This window comes from Passer domesticus, chromosome Z, assembly GCF_036417665.1.
Source record: "Passer domesticus isolate bPasDom1 chromosome Z, bPasDom1.hap1, whole genome shotgun sequence".
NCBI classification, from domain to species: Eukaryota; Metazoa; Chordata; class Aves; order Passeriformes; family Passeridae; genus Passer; species Passer domesticus.
The window spans coordinates 35,869,305-35,884,967 of record NC_087512.1 but is presented as its reverse complement, the minus strand read 5'-3'; the positions used below and the strand labels follow the sequence as shown (position 1 = coordinate 35,884,967).

At 38.6% G+C, this 15,663-nt stretch overlaps 1 protein-coding gene across 5 annotated transcripts in view; it reads right to left on the bottom strand.

Annotated features, from left to right (window-relative positions):
• Positions 1-15,663, bottom strand: part of VPS13A (vacuolar protein sorting 13 homolog A) — a 103,686-nt gene that overhangs the window by 50,949 nt on the left and 37,074 nt on the right. For all 5 annotated transcript variants that reach the window (XM_064405060.1, XM_064405058.1, XM_064405059.1 and 2 more), the window contains exons 25-37: positions 14,500-14,672; positions 12,895-13,051; positions 12,460-12,539; positions 12,146-12,205; positions 11,910-12,066; positions 11,371-11,487; positions 11,186-11,289; positions 10,569-10,736; positions 9,613-9,920; positions 8,754-8,901; positions 7,692-7,842; positions 1,111-1,235; positions 245-414 (exon numbers count right to left, since the gene is read on the bottom strand). In XM_064405060.1, coding sequence (XP_064261130.1) covers positions 245-414; positions 1,111-1,235; positions 7,692-7,842; positions 8,754-8,901; positions 9,613-9,920; positions 10,569-10,736; positions 11,186-11,289; positions 11,371-11,487; positions 11,910-12,066; positions 12,146-12,205; positions 12,460-12,539; positions 12,895-13,051; positions 14,500-14,672 — 1,918 coding nt within the window. The remainder of the gene's footprint in view (positions 1-244; positions 415-1,110; positions 1,236-7,691; positions 7,843-8,753; positions 8,902-9,612; positions 9,921-10,568; positions 10,737-11,185; positions 11,290-11,370; positions 11,488-11,909; positions 12,067-12,145; positions 12,206-12,459; positions 12,540-12,894; positions 13,052-14,499; positions 14,673-15,663) is intronic.

Here is a 15,663-nt window from a genome sequence, read left to right as displayed (position 1 = left end):
CTTCATTAAAGTGGAAAGTGGAATTGTTTTCTATGTACATTTATTAAATTTATATTTAAAGTTCAGTTTATTTCATGTTTTGTATCTAGCACTAGTCTCTCACAAAGATGTGTGGAACAAAAGGCATGTGAAACATAAATGCACCCCTACACTAAAACAATTGTGGTTTTAACAGAATGCTAATGAAATGTAAACCTTACGAACTCTTTGTCTAATAAATAGTAATTTATGTAATATTACAGACCTTGGTGTAGCCTTCTGGATTGACTGTCTTTTATCATCTAAAGTACAGTTTGCCAGTTTGACTGAAGCATTCATTGAACCATCTGATAACATTTTCAGAGCAGCTGACATGAGAACTAATTTAAACTCTGCAAGCTTCAAAAGGTCATCTCTCTGATCCAAACTGTTAATCTGTTTAAATGAAACATTTGTAGATTTCATTATGGGTAGCAAAAATAATATATAGGTCTGATACACAGATTTACTCTAACTGATGATATTTTCAATAATAATAAATTAAATAAACCCACTAATAATTCAAAAGACAACCACAAACAACAACATACAAGACAAAACTTTCAAAAAGCAAAGCTCTGCCCTTCTACCATCTTCCTAAGGCAAGTTAAGTGAGAGACCTAAGTTTTATTATAAACTACAAACTTTCGGTCAGAAATCTAGCAACAAGTTTTGTAAGTTAAATGCAAGATGAATATAAATGCACTCCTATTGCCAAATTAAAGAATCTTTCTCCTCCATTTTGTATGTCCATGTACCCATCTCTACATGTAACTTATTAATATGTTTCATTCCTCTGCATATTTTTCTTCCCAAACTGTATTTTAAATTAATACAAATTTTCATCAGATTTTTAGTCAGATGACAGAAGATGCCATGTATTATGTGCTACCACTGGTTATTCTATTTCCTGTAGAATCTGCCAATCTGCGATTTAGATAAAATAGCTGTTCTCTCATTTCCATCACATTTGTTATTATTGCTAGAACACACTTTCTCTGTCATAAATTAAGCTATTCTTGCTCAGAATTTCCAGGACTCTAGGCAACCTCAAAGCTGCTGATTACTCTTTTTAACCAAAATTATACTTACCTGTTTTGAATTTGGACTATACAACACTAAAGTCAGAGAGTCAAATCTGAAGTCCAGTTTTAGTGTTGTTTTTATTTTCATAGGTGAATGCAATTCCACCACAGCTGATGTCACAACAGTTACACCTTTTAGGAATCAGAAAAATGGTTAATACTAAGAAAATTACCTGACTGCAAATAAGGAAAAAAAACCAAAACAAAATATCCTCACTTACGACCATAAAGACAGCAACTTACTTTTTTGTCCACATGTAAATCCACCCACACTCACTATATGTTTATCATCCTTTATGTAACTACTTTTGGCAAAATCACACATTTGGGAATATAAAACACTCCCCTCAAGTATTCTACATGACATTTTCACCATCTTTAAAACTCAAGTGTACAACTTCCTATTACAACTTCCTACCATTACACAGTACTGTGTGCAAGAGTGTTACAAAGAATACAAATTTACTTTTGTCCTCATTTGTTCATTTGTCACATTGTTGCTGGTTTTCATATGTAATAAAGGAGTTCAAGAAAAGATGGTTTTCTTAACTTTACTTGCTTTTCTTTTTAGTGTGTACTGAGTCAATGGGCAGTGACATGTATCAAATAGGAACAACTTTCAAGGGTGTCATCATTACAACACACAAACAGATCTAAATCAGAACAGCAAGGAAACCACCATACACAGGAAAGAGAGTAAAATGGTAGCTTTCCAAAGTCAGGATACTGACAAATGCAGTCAACAGACTTTTAAGTGCTGCCTTGCATTATGGCTGGGAAAACAAGACCCTTACATTACATGCCATGATCCAAAACTCACTATAGTGGCTCACTTGCTCCTATTAATTATTAATACTGTCAGATATAGCTCAAACCACAAGGTCCACAGGCAGTCAACCAACCTCATGAGCTAAGGACCCATCTAGCTACAGCAGCAGTAGTGGCTACAGTTGCAGGGCAAAATACCTCAAAAGACCCCGGCAGGGGGTTCCCAGAGTTGGGGAAATCCAAGGGATGGGAGAGACCTGGCAGGATCAGGAGCTCTTCTACATGGTGAAGGCCTTGCCAAAGCCAGCGAGGGAGATTTAAACGACTCCAGGGAGCATAAGAACTTGGAGCACAGTGAAAATGCAGGCAACAGGATACAGTACATCAGAAGGATGCGGCACAGCATTTGCTGCAGCAGTTCATGCTGGCAGGGCATGTAGGAGGGCAGGGTGACACTCCCCAGCTCCTGAGGAGAGCTCACCTGGTGGTTTAAACCTACCCCACGAGAACAGATGCAAGAGTGATCTCTATAAAGCCAAAAGCCATTGCTAGTAGCACAGCAACTCAGGCTGAGCTTCTCAGAAGCATGCACCTGTTCAGGTCTGCAGCTGCAGGGAGTGTTTGAGCTAGGCATCAGCACCAAAGGGCAGAAGAGACTACACTTGTGTGCAGTGGGACCAGATGGATGACGTACTAAGCTTGGTGGCTGAGCTTAGAGAAGAAGTGGAGAGGCTGAAGAGTATCAAGTGGTCTGACAGAAAAATAGACTGGTGAAAATTCCTAAGACAAATGCAGAAAGTGGAAGCAAGTCAGAGGAACTCCAACACTCTTGTCATCAGACAGAAGGAGGGGATCTAAAAGACAAGGGGGAAATGCAAGCAGGTGCCTGCTGGGGGCAACAGGAGAATCATCTCCTTTGCCTTCACAGATAACCTTAGGAAATAGGTATGAGGCTCCAGAATCTGAGGGTGAAGCAAATGATGGTGAAGGTGAAGGTCTACCTGGGGAGTTGCCCAGAGCAAGTGAGGCAACCAAATGCATCACAATTTCAGTTTAAGAAAGAAAGAAAAGTAATTGTTGCGACTCTCTTCTGAACACCCTGGTAATGTAATTCTGTGTTCCATCAGAATTTTGGTTTTGCTCATCATGGGTCAGGCTATAGAACACTGAGCCTGCTGGCACGCACCAAACAGGGTCCTCCTGTCTCAAAGGGGAAAAAGGACTTTAGCTCAGGAATTAGCAGGGCTTGTTGAGAGAGCTTTAAACTCGATTTGAAGAGGAATGAGGACAGGCCAGGCTTGAGATAAGGTGTGGGAAGGGGAGAACTACAGTGTCCACTCAAGCAGTAAAAGGATGCTTACGAGAGAATACATTCAGTGAGTATAAGCATCCAAAGATGTAAGCAAAAGACAGACATGGGGGCATCCCTTTGCACAAGCAAATACTTCTATAATATGCCTGTACATCACTGCATACAGTATGGAAAACAAACAGGAGAAACGAGAAGTGCAGTCAAAGGACTTAGACCTAATTGCTATTACAGAGATGTGGTGGGATAGCTCATGTGACTGGAATGTTGTCATGAAGGGCTATATTCTGTTTAGGAGAAACATTCTATGTGAGGAAATACCCAGAATGTATCAAGCTCTGTCTTGAGGTGGATGATGAGCAAGTCAAAAGCTTATGGGTCAGGATAAAAGGGCAGACCAATAGGGATGACACTGTTGTGTGTGTTTGCTACAGGCCACCCAAGCAGGATGTAGAAGTGGATGAGGCCTTTGACATGCAGCACAAAGCAGCCCCAGAAACACAAACACTGGTTCGACTTCAACTACCCTGACATCTGCTGCAGAGCCATCACTCTGAAGCACGAGAAAGGTTCCTCAAAAGCACTGAACACAGCTCCCTGTCATGGCTAGTGGAGGATCCCACAAGGAATGCTGTGGCTGTTTGACCTCACACTAACCCAGAGGGAAGGCCTTGTAGGGGGTGTGAAGGCTGGGGGCAGCCTTGACTTGGTAGTGCTCATGAGATTGTGGACTTCCATATTGGGTGAGGAATGAACAAGGCAGCAAGTAAGATTGCAATCATGGACTTCAGGGGAAAGGACTTCAGGAGAAATAATTTTAGCCACTTCAAGGAATTCTCTTGGAAGAATCTGCGGGAACAGGCCCTGTAAGGAAGAGGAGTTGAAATTCAAGAATCGCCTCCTGCAGGCTCAAGAACTAGCATCCCAATGCAGGCCAGTGAGCAAGAAATCAACCAAAGGGGCAAGAGACCGCCATAGATGAATAAAGAGCTTCTGCCAGTATTCACACATAAGCAGGAAATACATAAGAGATGTAAGTTGGGTGAAGCTACTTGGAATGCATATAGAGGGGCTGTCAGGCCAGGCTGAGACAGTGAAGCCCAAGGCTCATCAGGAATTAGATCTGGCCAAGGATGTCAAGAACAACAAGAAGGGCTTCTCCAATAACAAAAGTAAACCTAAGAATAACGTAGGACCATTGTTAAATGGAGGGGACACTGGTAACAGAGCAAGTGAAGGAATTACTGAATGTCTTCCTTATATCAGTCTTCACTGACAAGACCAGCCCTCAGAAATCTCTGTCCCATAGGCCTGTGTAAAGGAATATTGAAAGAAAGCTTTTTCCTTGGTCAGGGAGGATTGGGTTAGAGAATACCTGTCAACCATGACATCCATAAGAGCATGGGCCCTGATGGGATACATTTATGAATGCTGAGAAAGCTGACTGCACACATTCATCTTTGAAAGGCTCTGGTGATTAGGAGTGATGCCTGAGGACTGGAAGGAACCAAATGTCATCCCAATCTTCAAATAGGGCAATGAAGGAGAACCCAGGGAACTACCAGCCAGACAGCCTCACTTCAATCCCTGCAAAGGTGATGAAGTGCCTCATTCTGAAGGCCATCTCTTCTATCCCCGTGAAAGACAAAAGGTGGTCAGGAGTAGTCAGCATGGATTCACCTAAGGGGAATCACACTTGACCAACATGATGTCTTCTATAGTGAAATAACTACCTGGATGGATGAGGTAAGAGCAGTGGTTATTGTTTACCTTGACTCCAAAAAGGCTTTAAATAATGCCTCTCAGAACATCCTCACTGGCATACTTGGAAGTGTTGCCTGGATCAGTGGACAGTGAGGTGGTCAGGGCAGAAAGTTACAGACAGGAAGTTCCAAACAGAACTTCTTTACTGTGCAGATTACCACACACTGGCATAGACGGCCCAAAGAGGCTGTGGAGTCTCCCTCACTGATGATATTTAAGAACAGCTTGGACACAATCCAGTGTCATGTGCTCTAGGATGACCCTGCGAGAGCAAGGGGGTTGGACCAGACTGACCTGCTCTGGTCTCTTCCAGCATGACCTATTCTGTGATTGTGATTCTGTGAGATCCTCTAGACTGATTCAGCCCCCTGATTATTATCCAATTCTGTTTGTACAGGTTGGCAATTAAGAGGTTGAGGAAAAAAGTCCTACAGCAATTAGAAAGGACTTCAGGATGACCGGTTGAAGGCACAGGAGCATAAGGTGGTGTCTTTCTTGATCCCATCAGTAGCAGGGAAGAATGCTGAAATGAATAGGAGAACCCACCTGATGAATACAATGCTTGAAGGCTAGTGACATCAGTGGAATTTTATTTTTTGACCATGAGGCAATTGATGTAATACCAGGACTGCTGGGAACAGATGAGGTTCTTTCATCTCAAAGGGGTAAAAACGATTCTTGCCCATGAGTTGGCTTGAGTTAAGAGGGCTTTAAACTAGGTTTGCAGGGGGATGAGAAGAAGACCAGGCTAACTTAGGATGAGCCTGGGGGTAGATGCCAGGGTTAGGAGTAAAATCAGTAGCCTAGCTGAAGTGCAACTACACCAATGCACACAATATGGGTAGCAAACAGGAGGAGCTGGAGGCCACTGTGCAGCAGGAAACCAGTGACAAAAATGCAGTGGCATGAGCAGAGTGCTGCACTGGATGGCTACAAGCTCTTCAGTAGGGACAGGCAAGGAAGGAGAGGTGGTGGGATGGCTCTGTACATTAGGAAGTGTTTTGACTGTACAGAGCTCAAGGCTAGTGATGACAAGGTTGAGTGCCTGTGGGTGACAATCAGGGGGAAGGCTGAAAAGGCAGATATCCTGGTGGGAGTCTGTTATAGACCACCCAAACAGGATGAGGAGGTGGATGAACGTGATGTGACGGTGATGTTTCGTGATTGTCAGCCCTTGTGGGTGATTTTAACCTGCCAGATGTCTGCTGGAAATTCAGCATGAGAGAGGAGACAGTCTAGGAGATTCCTGGAGTGTGTGAAGATAACTGCTCAACACATCTGGGAAATGAGCCTACCGGGGAGCTACCCTGCTGGATCTGCTGCTTACAGAGTGTCTCGTGGGAAACACTGTGGTTGGAGCCATCTTGAGCACAGCAACCATGACACAAGAGTTCTCAGTATTCAGGGGTGTCAACAAAATCTTGGACTTCTGGAGGGCAGACTTTCAGGACACTGGTTCAGACAGTCCCTTAGCAATAAACCCTTAAAACCAGAAAGGTCCACGAAGTCTGAATGCACTTAGGAATGAAATCTTACAGGCACAGACTGTCTCTATGTGCTGGCCTGGCTGAATAGGGAGGAACTCAGGGGGAAAAGTGAGAGTTTATGACTTTTTGAACAAGGAGCAAGCAACTGGAAGAAAAGTACAAGGATGCTGTTAAGTCACATCCACAAAAGGAATCATCTCCACCCTTCACTGTGGAGGATGTGGAAGAGTACCCTGTCACCAAGGAAGAGGAAAAGGCTGAGGTACTTCATGCCTTCTTTATCTTAGTCTTTAAGAGTGAAAATGGTTATTCTCCAGGCAACTGGCCACCTGTGCTGATAGGGTCAGAGAGTGAAAGAAACCTGCTGCAATCCAGGAGGAAGTAATTAGTGACTGCTGTGCCACTTAGGTGTTCACAGTTCTACAGGACCAGACAGAATTCAACCTAGGGTGATGGTGGAGCAGGCAGAGAGGCTCACCAATGCACTCTCCACCAGGCTGAGGACAGAGTGTCTGGAAAGCTGCTCAGGGGAAAAAGACCTGAGAGTGCTAGTCAGTAGAGGCTGAACATCAGCCAGCTCTGCCCAGTGGCCAGTGTCATCCTGGCCTGTATCAGGAACAGTGTGGCCAGCAGGAGCAGGAGAGCAATTGTCTGCCTGTAGTCAGCCCATAGTGAAAGTGAGGCCACACTTCGAACCGTATTTCCAGTTCTGGGCCCCTCATAAAACAAAGCCATTGAAGTCCTGAAACATGTGCAGAGAAGGACAAGGGAACTGTTGAACAGTCTGGAACACAAGTTACGAGGAGTGGCTGAAGAGATGCAGGTGCTCAGGCTACGGAAAAGGAAGGCTGGAGGGACCCTATTGGTCCCCACAACTACTTGAAAGGAGGTTGTAGCAGATGGGCAGTTGCTCTCTTTTCACAGACAGCTAGTGAGTGACAGGGTAAGATGATACAGCCTCAAGATGACACAGGGGAGGCTCAGGCTGGACATCAGGAAGAATTTCTGCTCAGGAAGGTGGTGGAGTAACCATCCCCATGTGGCACTTAATGCTATGGTTCAGTTGACATGGTCATGTTTGGTCAAAGGTTACATTTGATGGCCTTGGAGGTCTTTTGCTACCTTAATTATTTTGTGATTCTACAGCACTGGTATACACAGATGAATCTGGCATCCATTTTTAAATGCTATTCCAACAGAAGCCATATATTGACAATAATAACTAAAAATGCCAGATGATGTAATTTTAGAAAATATTACCTGCAGAGTGCTGAGAAGTACCATGCATTTCACTAGAATGACTAGCTGATGCTTTCGATTCTGGCAAAGCCGTTGATGAACCAGAGCTTTCGCCTGCATTTTCATTTAGTGTCCTCAGTATTGTGGTGATATCTTCCTGACTGAGAATGAGCTTTAAAAAAGATTGGAATGGAAATCAGAACAACTCTGTTCCCATAACTTTTTAAACTAAAATCTGAGCTTACTAGTAAACAGATAAATCAAATTAATCTCATCTGAGTCTGTGTTTAGGACACTTGAACATTTTTCTCAAATTCACACAACTCCTTACAGTAATTTCTAGGAATCAGTCACACATTATTTTGTTTTCATCTACGAACTTTCACTACCAAGACACAATTTAGAAACTGGAATGTCAGAACACGTACACATAAAGTTTGACTTACAGTTTTTATCTGCATTTATTCACAAGGCACTTTTCAGTAGTACTTTACAGTAATACTTAAGAGTTCTATTTCAAAATCTGGCAAATTGGTTTTCCTCACACATTTCACAGCCTTTCTGTTTTTAATGTTGAATTTAAAATTATGTTCTGCTTAAATTTCAATTTACATTAGGTTGGTTTTTTTATCTTAAAATTAAATGACACTAGGATGAATCCCATCAGGCCTCGTAGATCTGTGAATGCCTATGTGGCACAGCAGGTCACTAATAACTACTCAGGTTTGTCATAGGTAAAAATTCAGCAATGCTATTGAACAAACCAATAAACCCCAACTTTTCCAACACTTCATTGACACTGAAGACACTGACAGATAAAGGCTAGAACAGAATAAGCATTTTTAACTAGCAACAGTAATTAATATTTCAAAGTCTGCCTGGAGTATCACAGATGAAATATAGGCCTTAAATTAGAACCAAAATCTATTAATTTCCTTTTCCCCTTTGAAACAACAAAAGCTGTTCTACCTCTATGTCTTGAAATCAAACAATACTTTAACCAATGAGCTTGGACTTTTATAGAGAAAAATGAATCTGTTTTCAGAATTATTTGAACAGCTGCTTTCAGAAACAAGTGCTTACATTCATAGGCTTGAGTCGGCCAGATATTTCAATATCGGGAACTTCATTATACCATGCAGCAGCTAAATTTCGTTCAACAGCTAGTTCCAGATTGACTGGCTGCAGCAACTGTACTTCAGTTTGCAAAGAATCTTGCTCATAGTAAGATCTGTAAAAAGAAGCAAAATACTCCCAGCTTTTACGTATTTCACATTCTAAAAAAACACATTTCTGTCTTTTCCTCATCCTTTTAAATAATGCTATAAAACTGCCTTTATATTACTCCAAGTAGCTCTAGTTGAAGCCTTACTCCACCAAGCAGACCTCCTTCCTCTGTAGGGTGGAGGTATCAGGCACATACCAAGCATGCAACACACAAATTCTTACATGTCAGGACCTCTTACCTGCTCTCCAGTGGAGAGCAATTCCTTCTTTCTTCCGTACTCTTCAACTGTGTTTGAAAAGTCCCTTCCATTCCCTGTCCCTCCATGAACTCCCTCCACCAAGGACGATTTTCAAACAGTTCTTAATGGCTATCTAAGTGAGGACCTTTACTGCTACAGATAGCTTGAAAACCCCATCAAAACAGTCTAATACAAATAAGTATAGCCTGTCCCAAAGTAATGAATAATGCGTAACTCTATAGTACTACACAATTCACCCTGAACAAACATTTGCTTCTATTTAAAGATGTGCAGATTGCTCCTTTTCCTAAACCATACATTTTCATTTTAAAAAATATTCTTTTGCTGTTATATTCCAAGATAATAGTCTGTTAGTCACCAACTATTAACTAATTATTTAACTACTCCTTGAAGCTCTCTAACTGAAAAATCCCAAAAGGATTAAATGAATTCTAAAAATATTGACATCACATTACCTGTATAATTTCAGTTCACTCAATTTCACCGTCATAGAGTCAATAACAGGCGGAAGAGTACACCGTGTTTTTGTTTTAGCAATAAAGAATCGGTTCTTCACAGTGATTAGACCAAGATCAGCCACCAGGACATTTGCAGACATTGCTGACTGTGGAATTATCACAACAGGTGCCTTGATATTGATATCCAACGCCAAACGGGAACTACGCTCTGCTAACTCTTTTACACCTGTAGCTGCTTTCTCTGCTGTTCGAACAGTTGCCTCAGTGAGAGCTTCCTTGGCAGCTTGAAAGTTATTTATAAAAGCCTAGGAAAGGAATGCAGACCTCAGGAATTAATTATTAAGAATTACAGTACTTCAAAAACACTATGAATCATAGTTATTTAAACAGCAAACCACCCTAAAATGTTATTTTTGCAATACATTTTGTCCAAATCCTTAAACGAGAAAATCTTCTCTCAAATATGATAAATTATGTATATATAAACAATAAATTCCTTACCAAATATTTGGAAAATTAGATGATAAAAGCAATGACCTTGTAATATGACTTGTAGGAATTACATTTTATTTAATCATATGAGCAGCAAAAGATTGATTTACTTAACAGCATTTATGGAAAGGGCATTAATTTTCATGGTTTCTTACTTATATTTCAGTGTTATAAATAATGAATGGTATGTATATTTAACAGCTGTCATAAACCTTCTAAGAAAAACATTATTATTAACAATAGTAATGTTTTTTGCTTACTTATCTGCTCCACAGTAACAAACATATGTAGAAGAATAATAAACATCAAGCCCAACCATCAATCCCAGTAAAGTTTTTTACAATAGTATATAAAAGCTCTTACAGAAATGGACACCACCCCATATCAAACATCTTATCCCTTTCTTGCTCTGACAACTTCACCTGGATGATAAGAAACAGTACCCAGAAAATTAAACTTACCAAAACAGATGAAACAAACTTGTTGACAAAAACTACTTGAATACACCCAACAGTTAGGTAAATACGATTATCAACAACATCCATATTTGTATATGCAATTCCATCTGTAGCATTCACATATGATACCATTCTGAAGTTGAAGACTTCTTTTTCTGTGATGTAAAGAGCCTTAAGGAGAAAAAAAAATCAAACAAAACAGTATCTTAGCTGTAGAGACTTACATATTGTAGAAACTTAACTTCAAAACAAAATGTAGTACTCACACCACCAAGACATTTTTACTTCAAGTATCTCAACAATACATGAAAAAAAATCAAATCTTAAAAATCCATTGAAATAGCTGAAAATATTCAACTAACATCTCAGCTTGAATAATTCTCTTCACAAAAGTCAACGTAAGAGACACAATGAGCAGCTAAATATCACAGTTGCACAAATTAATGTCAGTCTAATAATTACTGATTGTGGGTGCAAAATCAATCTGTCATATAGAGAATACTATTCCCAACAAATACATAAAACATGATTGAAAAAAATCACAGTAGAGAGTAGAGTCTAAAAAGTAAATTTAAGTTAGCATGCATTAAAAAAAATCAACAACACATGCATGTGCCTACCTTTTTATACAATGCTTTCTCATCAGAATCCACAATACTGATATTCTTCAATTTTGCAGTCACATCAGTCGCTGCTTTCTTCATGATCACTTGGCTATCCAGACCTCAAAAACAAGACATACACAATCCATACACTATAATGGTTACAAAGTTTTGTGCTTTTGTGATTGAAGTTTTGTTCCTACCTTCAATGTGAATTTCAGCTATTCTACGGTTTTTCTCTCTGATAAAAATACGCAAACATGATAAATCCGCACAGACAATGAGGTCAATAACATCTTCACACTTTGATTTTTTTGATGCTATGGGAAATAAAAAATAACAAAAGTTACCATTCTTCAAAGAGGACATGTACTGTTTTGGTATCCCTTTAACTGCATAGCAAGCAAGAGGTTAATGCTCCTCAAGTATAAGATAATAACCATAAGGCCATCAAATGCCTTAATTCATACCAGGAAAAAAAACAATAAAAAACCTGGCAACAATTTATGGCTTTTCTATTTACATTGACTTAGTGCGTCCAATACATAGCAAATGTATGCTTTGACCTATATGTCAGAAAACTTCACATGGCTAAGGATACAACCCTATAAATACATATAATTTGAAGCAAAATTTCTCATATCAAACATCCTTGACAGGCTTGCAAAAATATAAAGTACATTTGTTTTATTTCTTACTTAAGTGAAGAGAGAGGAATGAAATGAGGAAAAAAGAAACTCACTTAATTTTTTAAGAACATCCTTCTTCTCCTCTGTTTTTTCATGGACTGGTTCTTCTACAACTTTAGTTACTTGTTTAGGCAGAAGATTATTCAGATAGTTCATAGCATTCAGCAGAGCTTCAGTATGCAAATGAACATCTAGAGAAGAAAAGTTCACCTAAAAGAAAAATGTTTGTTTATCCAGTATGCCTCTCCTCCCAAACTGAGAAAATTATGTTAAAAAGAAGTTATCATACCTTTATTTTTTGTAGAACATTCTGACAGACAGTTTTCAGTTCTGGTCCCTTAATATCAGTCTATTTCATCAAAAGTGCACAAAAAACAAACAAATCAGAAGTTTGTAAATTCCATTTTAAAAAATCTTATTTTCAAATCCACTACAACTTAAGATGTAAAAGTTTTTCTGTTGAAAGAGCACACAGACTGCACATCACACTCAAGATGTTAAAAACATCAATAAGTAAGGAAAAAACCTTCAACCTCTGGTGCATATTAATGTGATGTTTATGACAGGCTTACAATTCAAAATCAAAGTCTACTCTTTCCTAACCTTGGTATACTCCAGAGTGAGAAGATCATCTTCTACATTATCCAGTGTAGTAATTACGTAAACTGGCTTGTCATTGTCATCTAGAAAAACCAAGAAAACAGAGAATACAGAAAATTACTTATCTTATTAAAATCATCTTTATCTACAAAAGGCCAACTAGGCTAGTAGCTGTCATTGCTGCTTAATCAAAAAACCTCTTTTGCAGACATAAAATAGTTAAAAGTCTACAATCTACAATCTCTACAATCATCATCACCAGAACATATTTACCGCAGCACTAATAAATGGATGAGCTCCTGATTTACTTGCTCTCAGTCCTGCATTTTAGTTAGGAAACAAATCTTCCTTATTTGACAAAACCCCTACAGAGTTTTTAAAGACCAGTTCACAGTGTTATTTGTGAAAAAATTCCTTGAGCAGATTATATATAGTTACCAATATACTCCGGGCACAGAAGACAAATTTCACGAAGGAAAGCACTCCCAGTCATGTCAAATGTTCTCATTTTAAGTTCAGTGCCTAAGCCCAAAATATCAAGCTGGAGCACAGGCATCTCAGTATTTCCAGTAAGGCGGCATAATTTAATTAAGACCTAAAAAAAGAACCAAAACACATAAGGGATTATAACAAGTAAGAAAACTGCTTAGTTTTTATACGGGATATAATATATTTACATTTTATTGGTTAATGTCTACTTGTGTATTGATAATTTAACTCTACACAGCAAATGCTTTGAAGAGAAATAATTAAACAAGCAGTACTGGTTGCTGTTATTATAACAAAAACTTCAAACATGCATGTATGTAACACCACAGTAACAGTTACATGAACTGATTTTTTTTTTTAATTCTGTACAGCAATGTTCAATACAGTCAAAACTACATTTTCAGTCAGCACGAAGTGTTTACTACTTTCACTGGAATTTCTCTGAGTTCTCCTGCTAAGAGTTAGATTCCCAAGCTGAATGTCTGGCAAGAGGATTTACTATATTTTCACCAAAGCATGACAATACTGTTTTTAAATAAATAGGTAGCTGAGCTGTTGTATCTGATTTTCACAACCAAACAAATATATGTATTCTTCCTTTCCATGTAATGCTGTCTACAAATAAGAAAAATCAAAACAAAACCCAGTAAGCAATTTTAAACTATGAGAACAGCAGAGGTGATTTCTAACAGATTCCCAAAATAATTTTTTCTTAAAGACTCTAAGTTAGTTGTCATTAGAAAATAACCAAAACACGGCATCCTCATTTTACACTAGTTATTCTAAATAAGGTCTTGTCATCACATAAACAGTACATTTCAGTTTTATTTGTAGCAAAGGTGTAGTATATAGTATGCTAAAAGTTGGCTGTGGTGTGTTAACGACATTCTGTAAGCCCTAGCATAAAACAAAATTTAAGAAGTTGACTGAATTAGTATGAATTATTTTTACAATAAATGTAAAGTAAAATACACTGAGTTCAGGAATAACAGTGCCATAGTCATGATCATCTGACAGTGTTAAGAGGTCACCTCTTTTACTAGAACTGATACACTTAGCAAGTGTTCTAGCATTTGGATAAAATACTGTTTCCCCCCTAAGCCTGAAACAGTAAGAACACAGAAAACTCTTCATAATGAAGGTGTTACAGATTTACATGTGTGGACAACAGCATCTGGGAAAAACCAACCAGAAGAGAAAAATAAGGTGCTTGTTACAACACAAAACATTAAAGAAGTTCTCCCACTGACCACAGCAGTATCTGGAAAAAAGATGCCACAAGCACTTATTTAGCTAAAACAAAGATGTAATGTGATTTCTGAGACATAGGTAAAGAAAATTCAGTGACAGAGTTGGGAAATCAAGTGAATAAATCACTTCAGTGATGACAAGGATACAGAAGCACAATTACAACTTGGACAAAACTCTGCATAATAGTTTCAGCGAAAATTGGGGAATGAGTATATCTGCACACATGGAATTATAAACACAACAAATGTGGAAAAAAATTAGAGTCCTGCTGTGCTTCAGGGAAATTTTAGAATGTAATTTTACCTCAGCTACTTCAAACTTTAGCTGGAAATCTGTCATATTTTTCAGAGATTCCTGTTTGTGTAAGTTTTTTCGCCTTGTACTGACAGTCTGCTTGAGGGAATCGGATGAGACTTCAAAAAATGGCACATCTTCCACAGGACTGCTTAGTGCATCATAAAATTCTTCTTCTGATTCTAAGGATTAATTCACAACAACATTATATATGCAGTTTACACAGCCAATATTTTACAGTATTATGACCTAGAGTTTTTACATCTCCATCTATAAAAACTTAAACATACAAGTATCTAGCTGACAACTAACAACAAAAACAGTTTCCATAACCATCTCAATTCCTGCCTCCACAATTTTACACCACACCTACAGCTGTCTCCATCATGTTGTCATCAACTTCAGATCTCATTAGCTTATTCCTTTGTCAGCATTCTCTTACTTCTGGCTTTGCAGAAGACACCACAATCAATGCTTTGTCTTGCCCTTGGTGCGACCTAACAGCTTAACTTGTCTGCTGATCAGACTGCTGTTGACAGTACAGGAGCCTTGGCCTCAGTATCAGCCATGCTACTTGGGATTTCTCGCTGCTGTAGATCTCCCATTTCAGAGAGACTTCTAACAACTATCAAGCTATTAATCTACTTTACATTAATGCAGAAATATAACCAGGATAAATAGATTGCACTGTCTTGTGAAGGTCTTCTTTACCTAAAAACCATAAACACTAAAGTATAAGATAACTGTGGAAGAAATATCCTTCTAAAAAACTCAACAAATTACATGAAGTATTTTGTAAAGCTTAAAAGTAGCCCTGAGATTTTGGAGTGTGAAGATAGAGAACTAACATAAATCACTTAAAAGGACTGTACAGCTGTATGTATAGTATAGATTAAAAATCAGGCTTGATTCAAACCTAAATCTAGCTATTACTTTCTCAAATTACTTGTTGCCAGCATGCATTCTCACTTCAGCATAGTTTTTAAGAACTGAAAGCCATTCCACACTATCTTTGGACACTTAAAGGAGCTTATATAAAAACAGACGAAGATACACAAATACATATTTTACATATACTGCATGCACACTGAGTTTAAAGCTATGAAATAGACATAATAACTTTGCTGATAATTTTTCTAGTGTTTGCTAACCACAAAAATCATTAACTTGAAA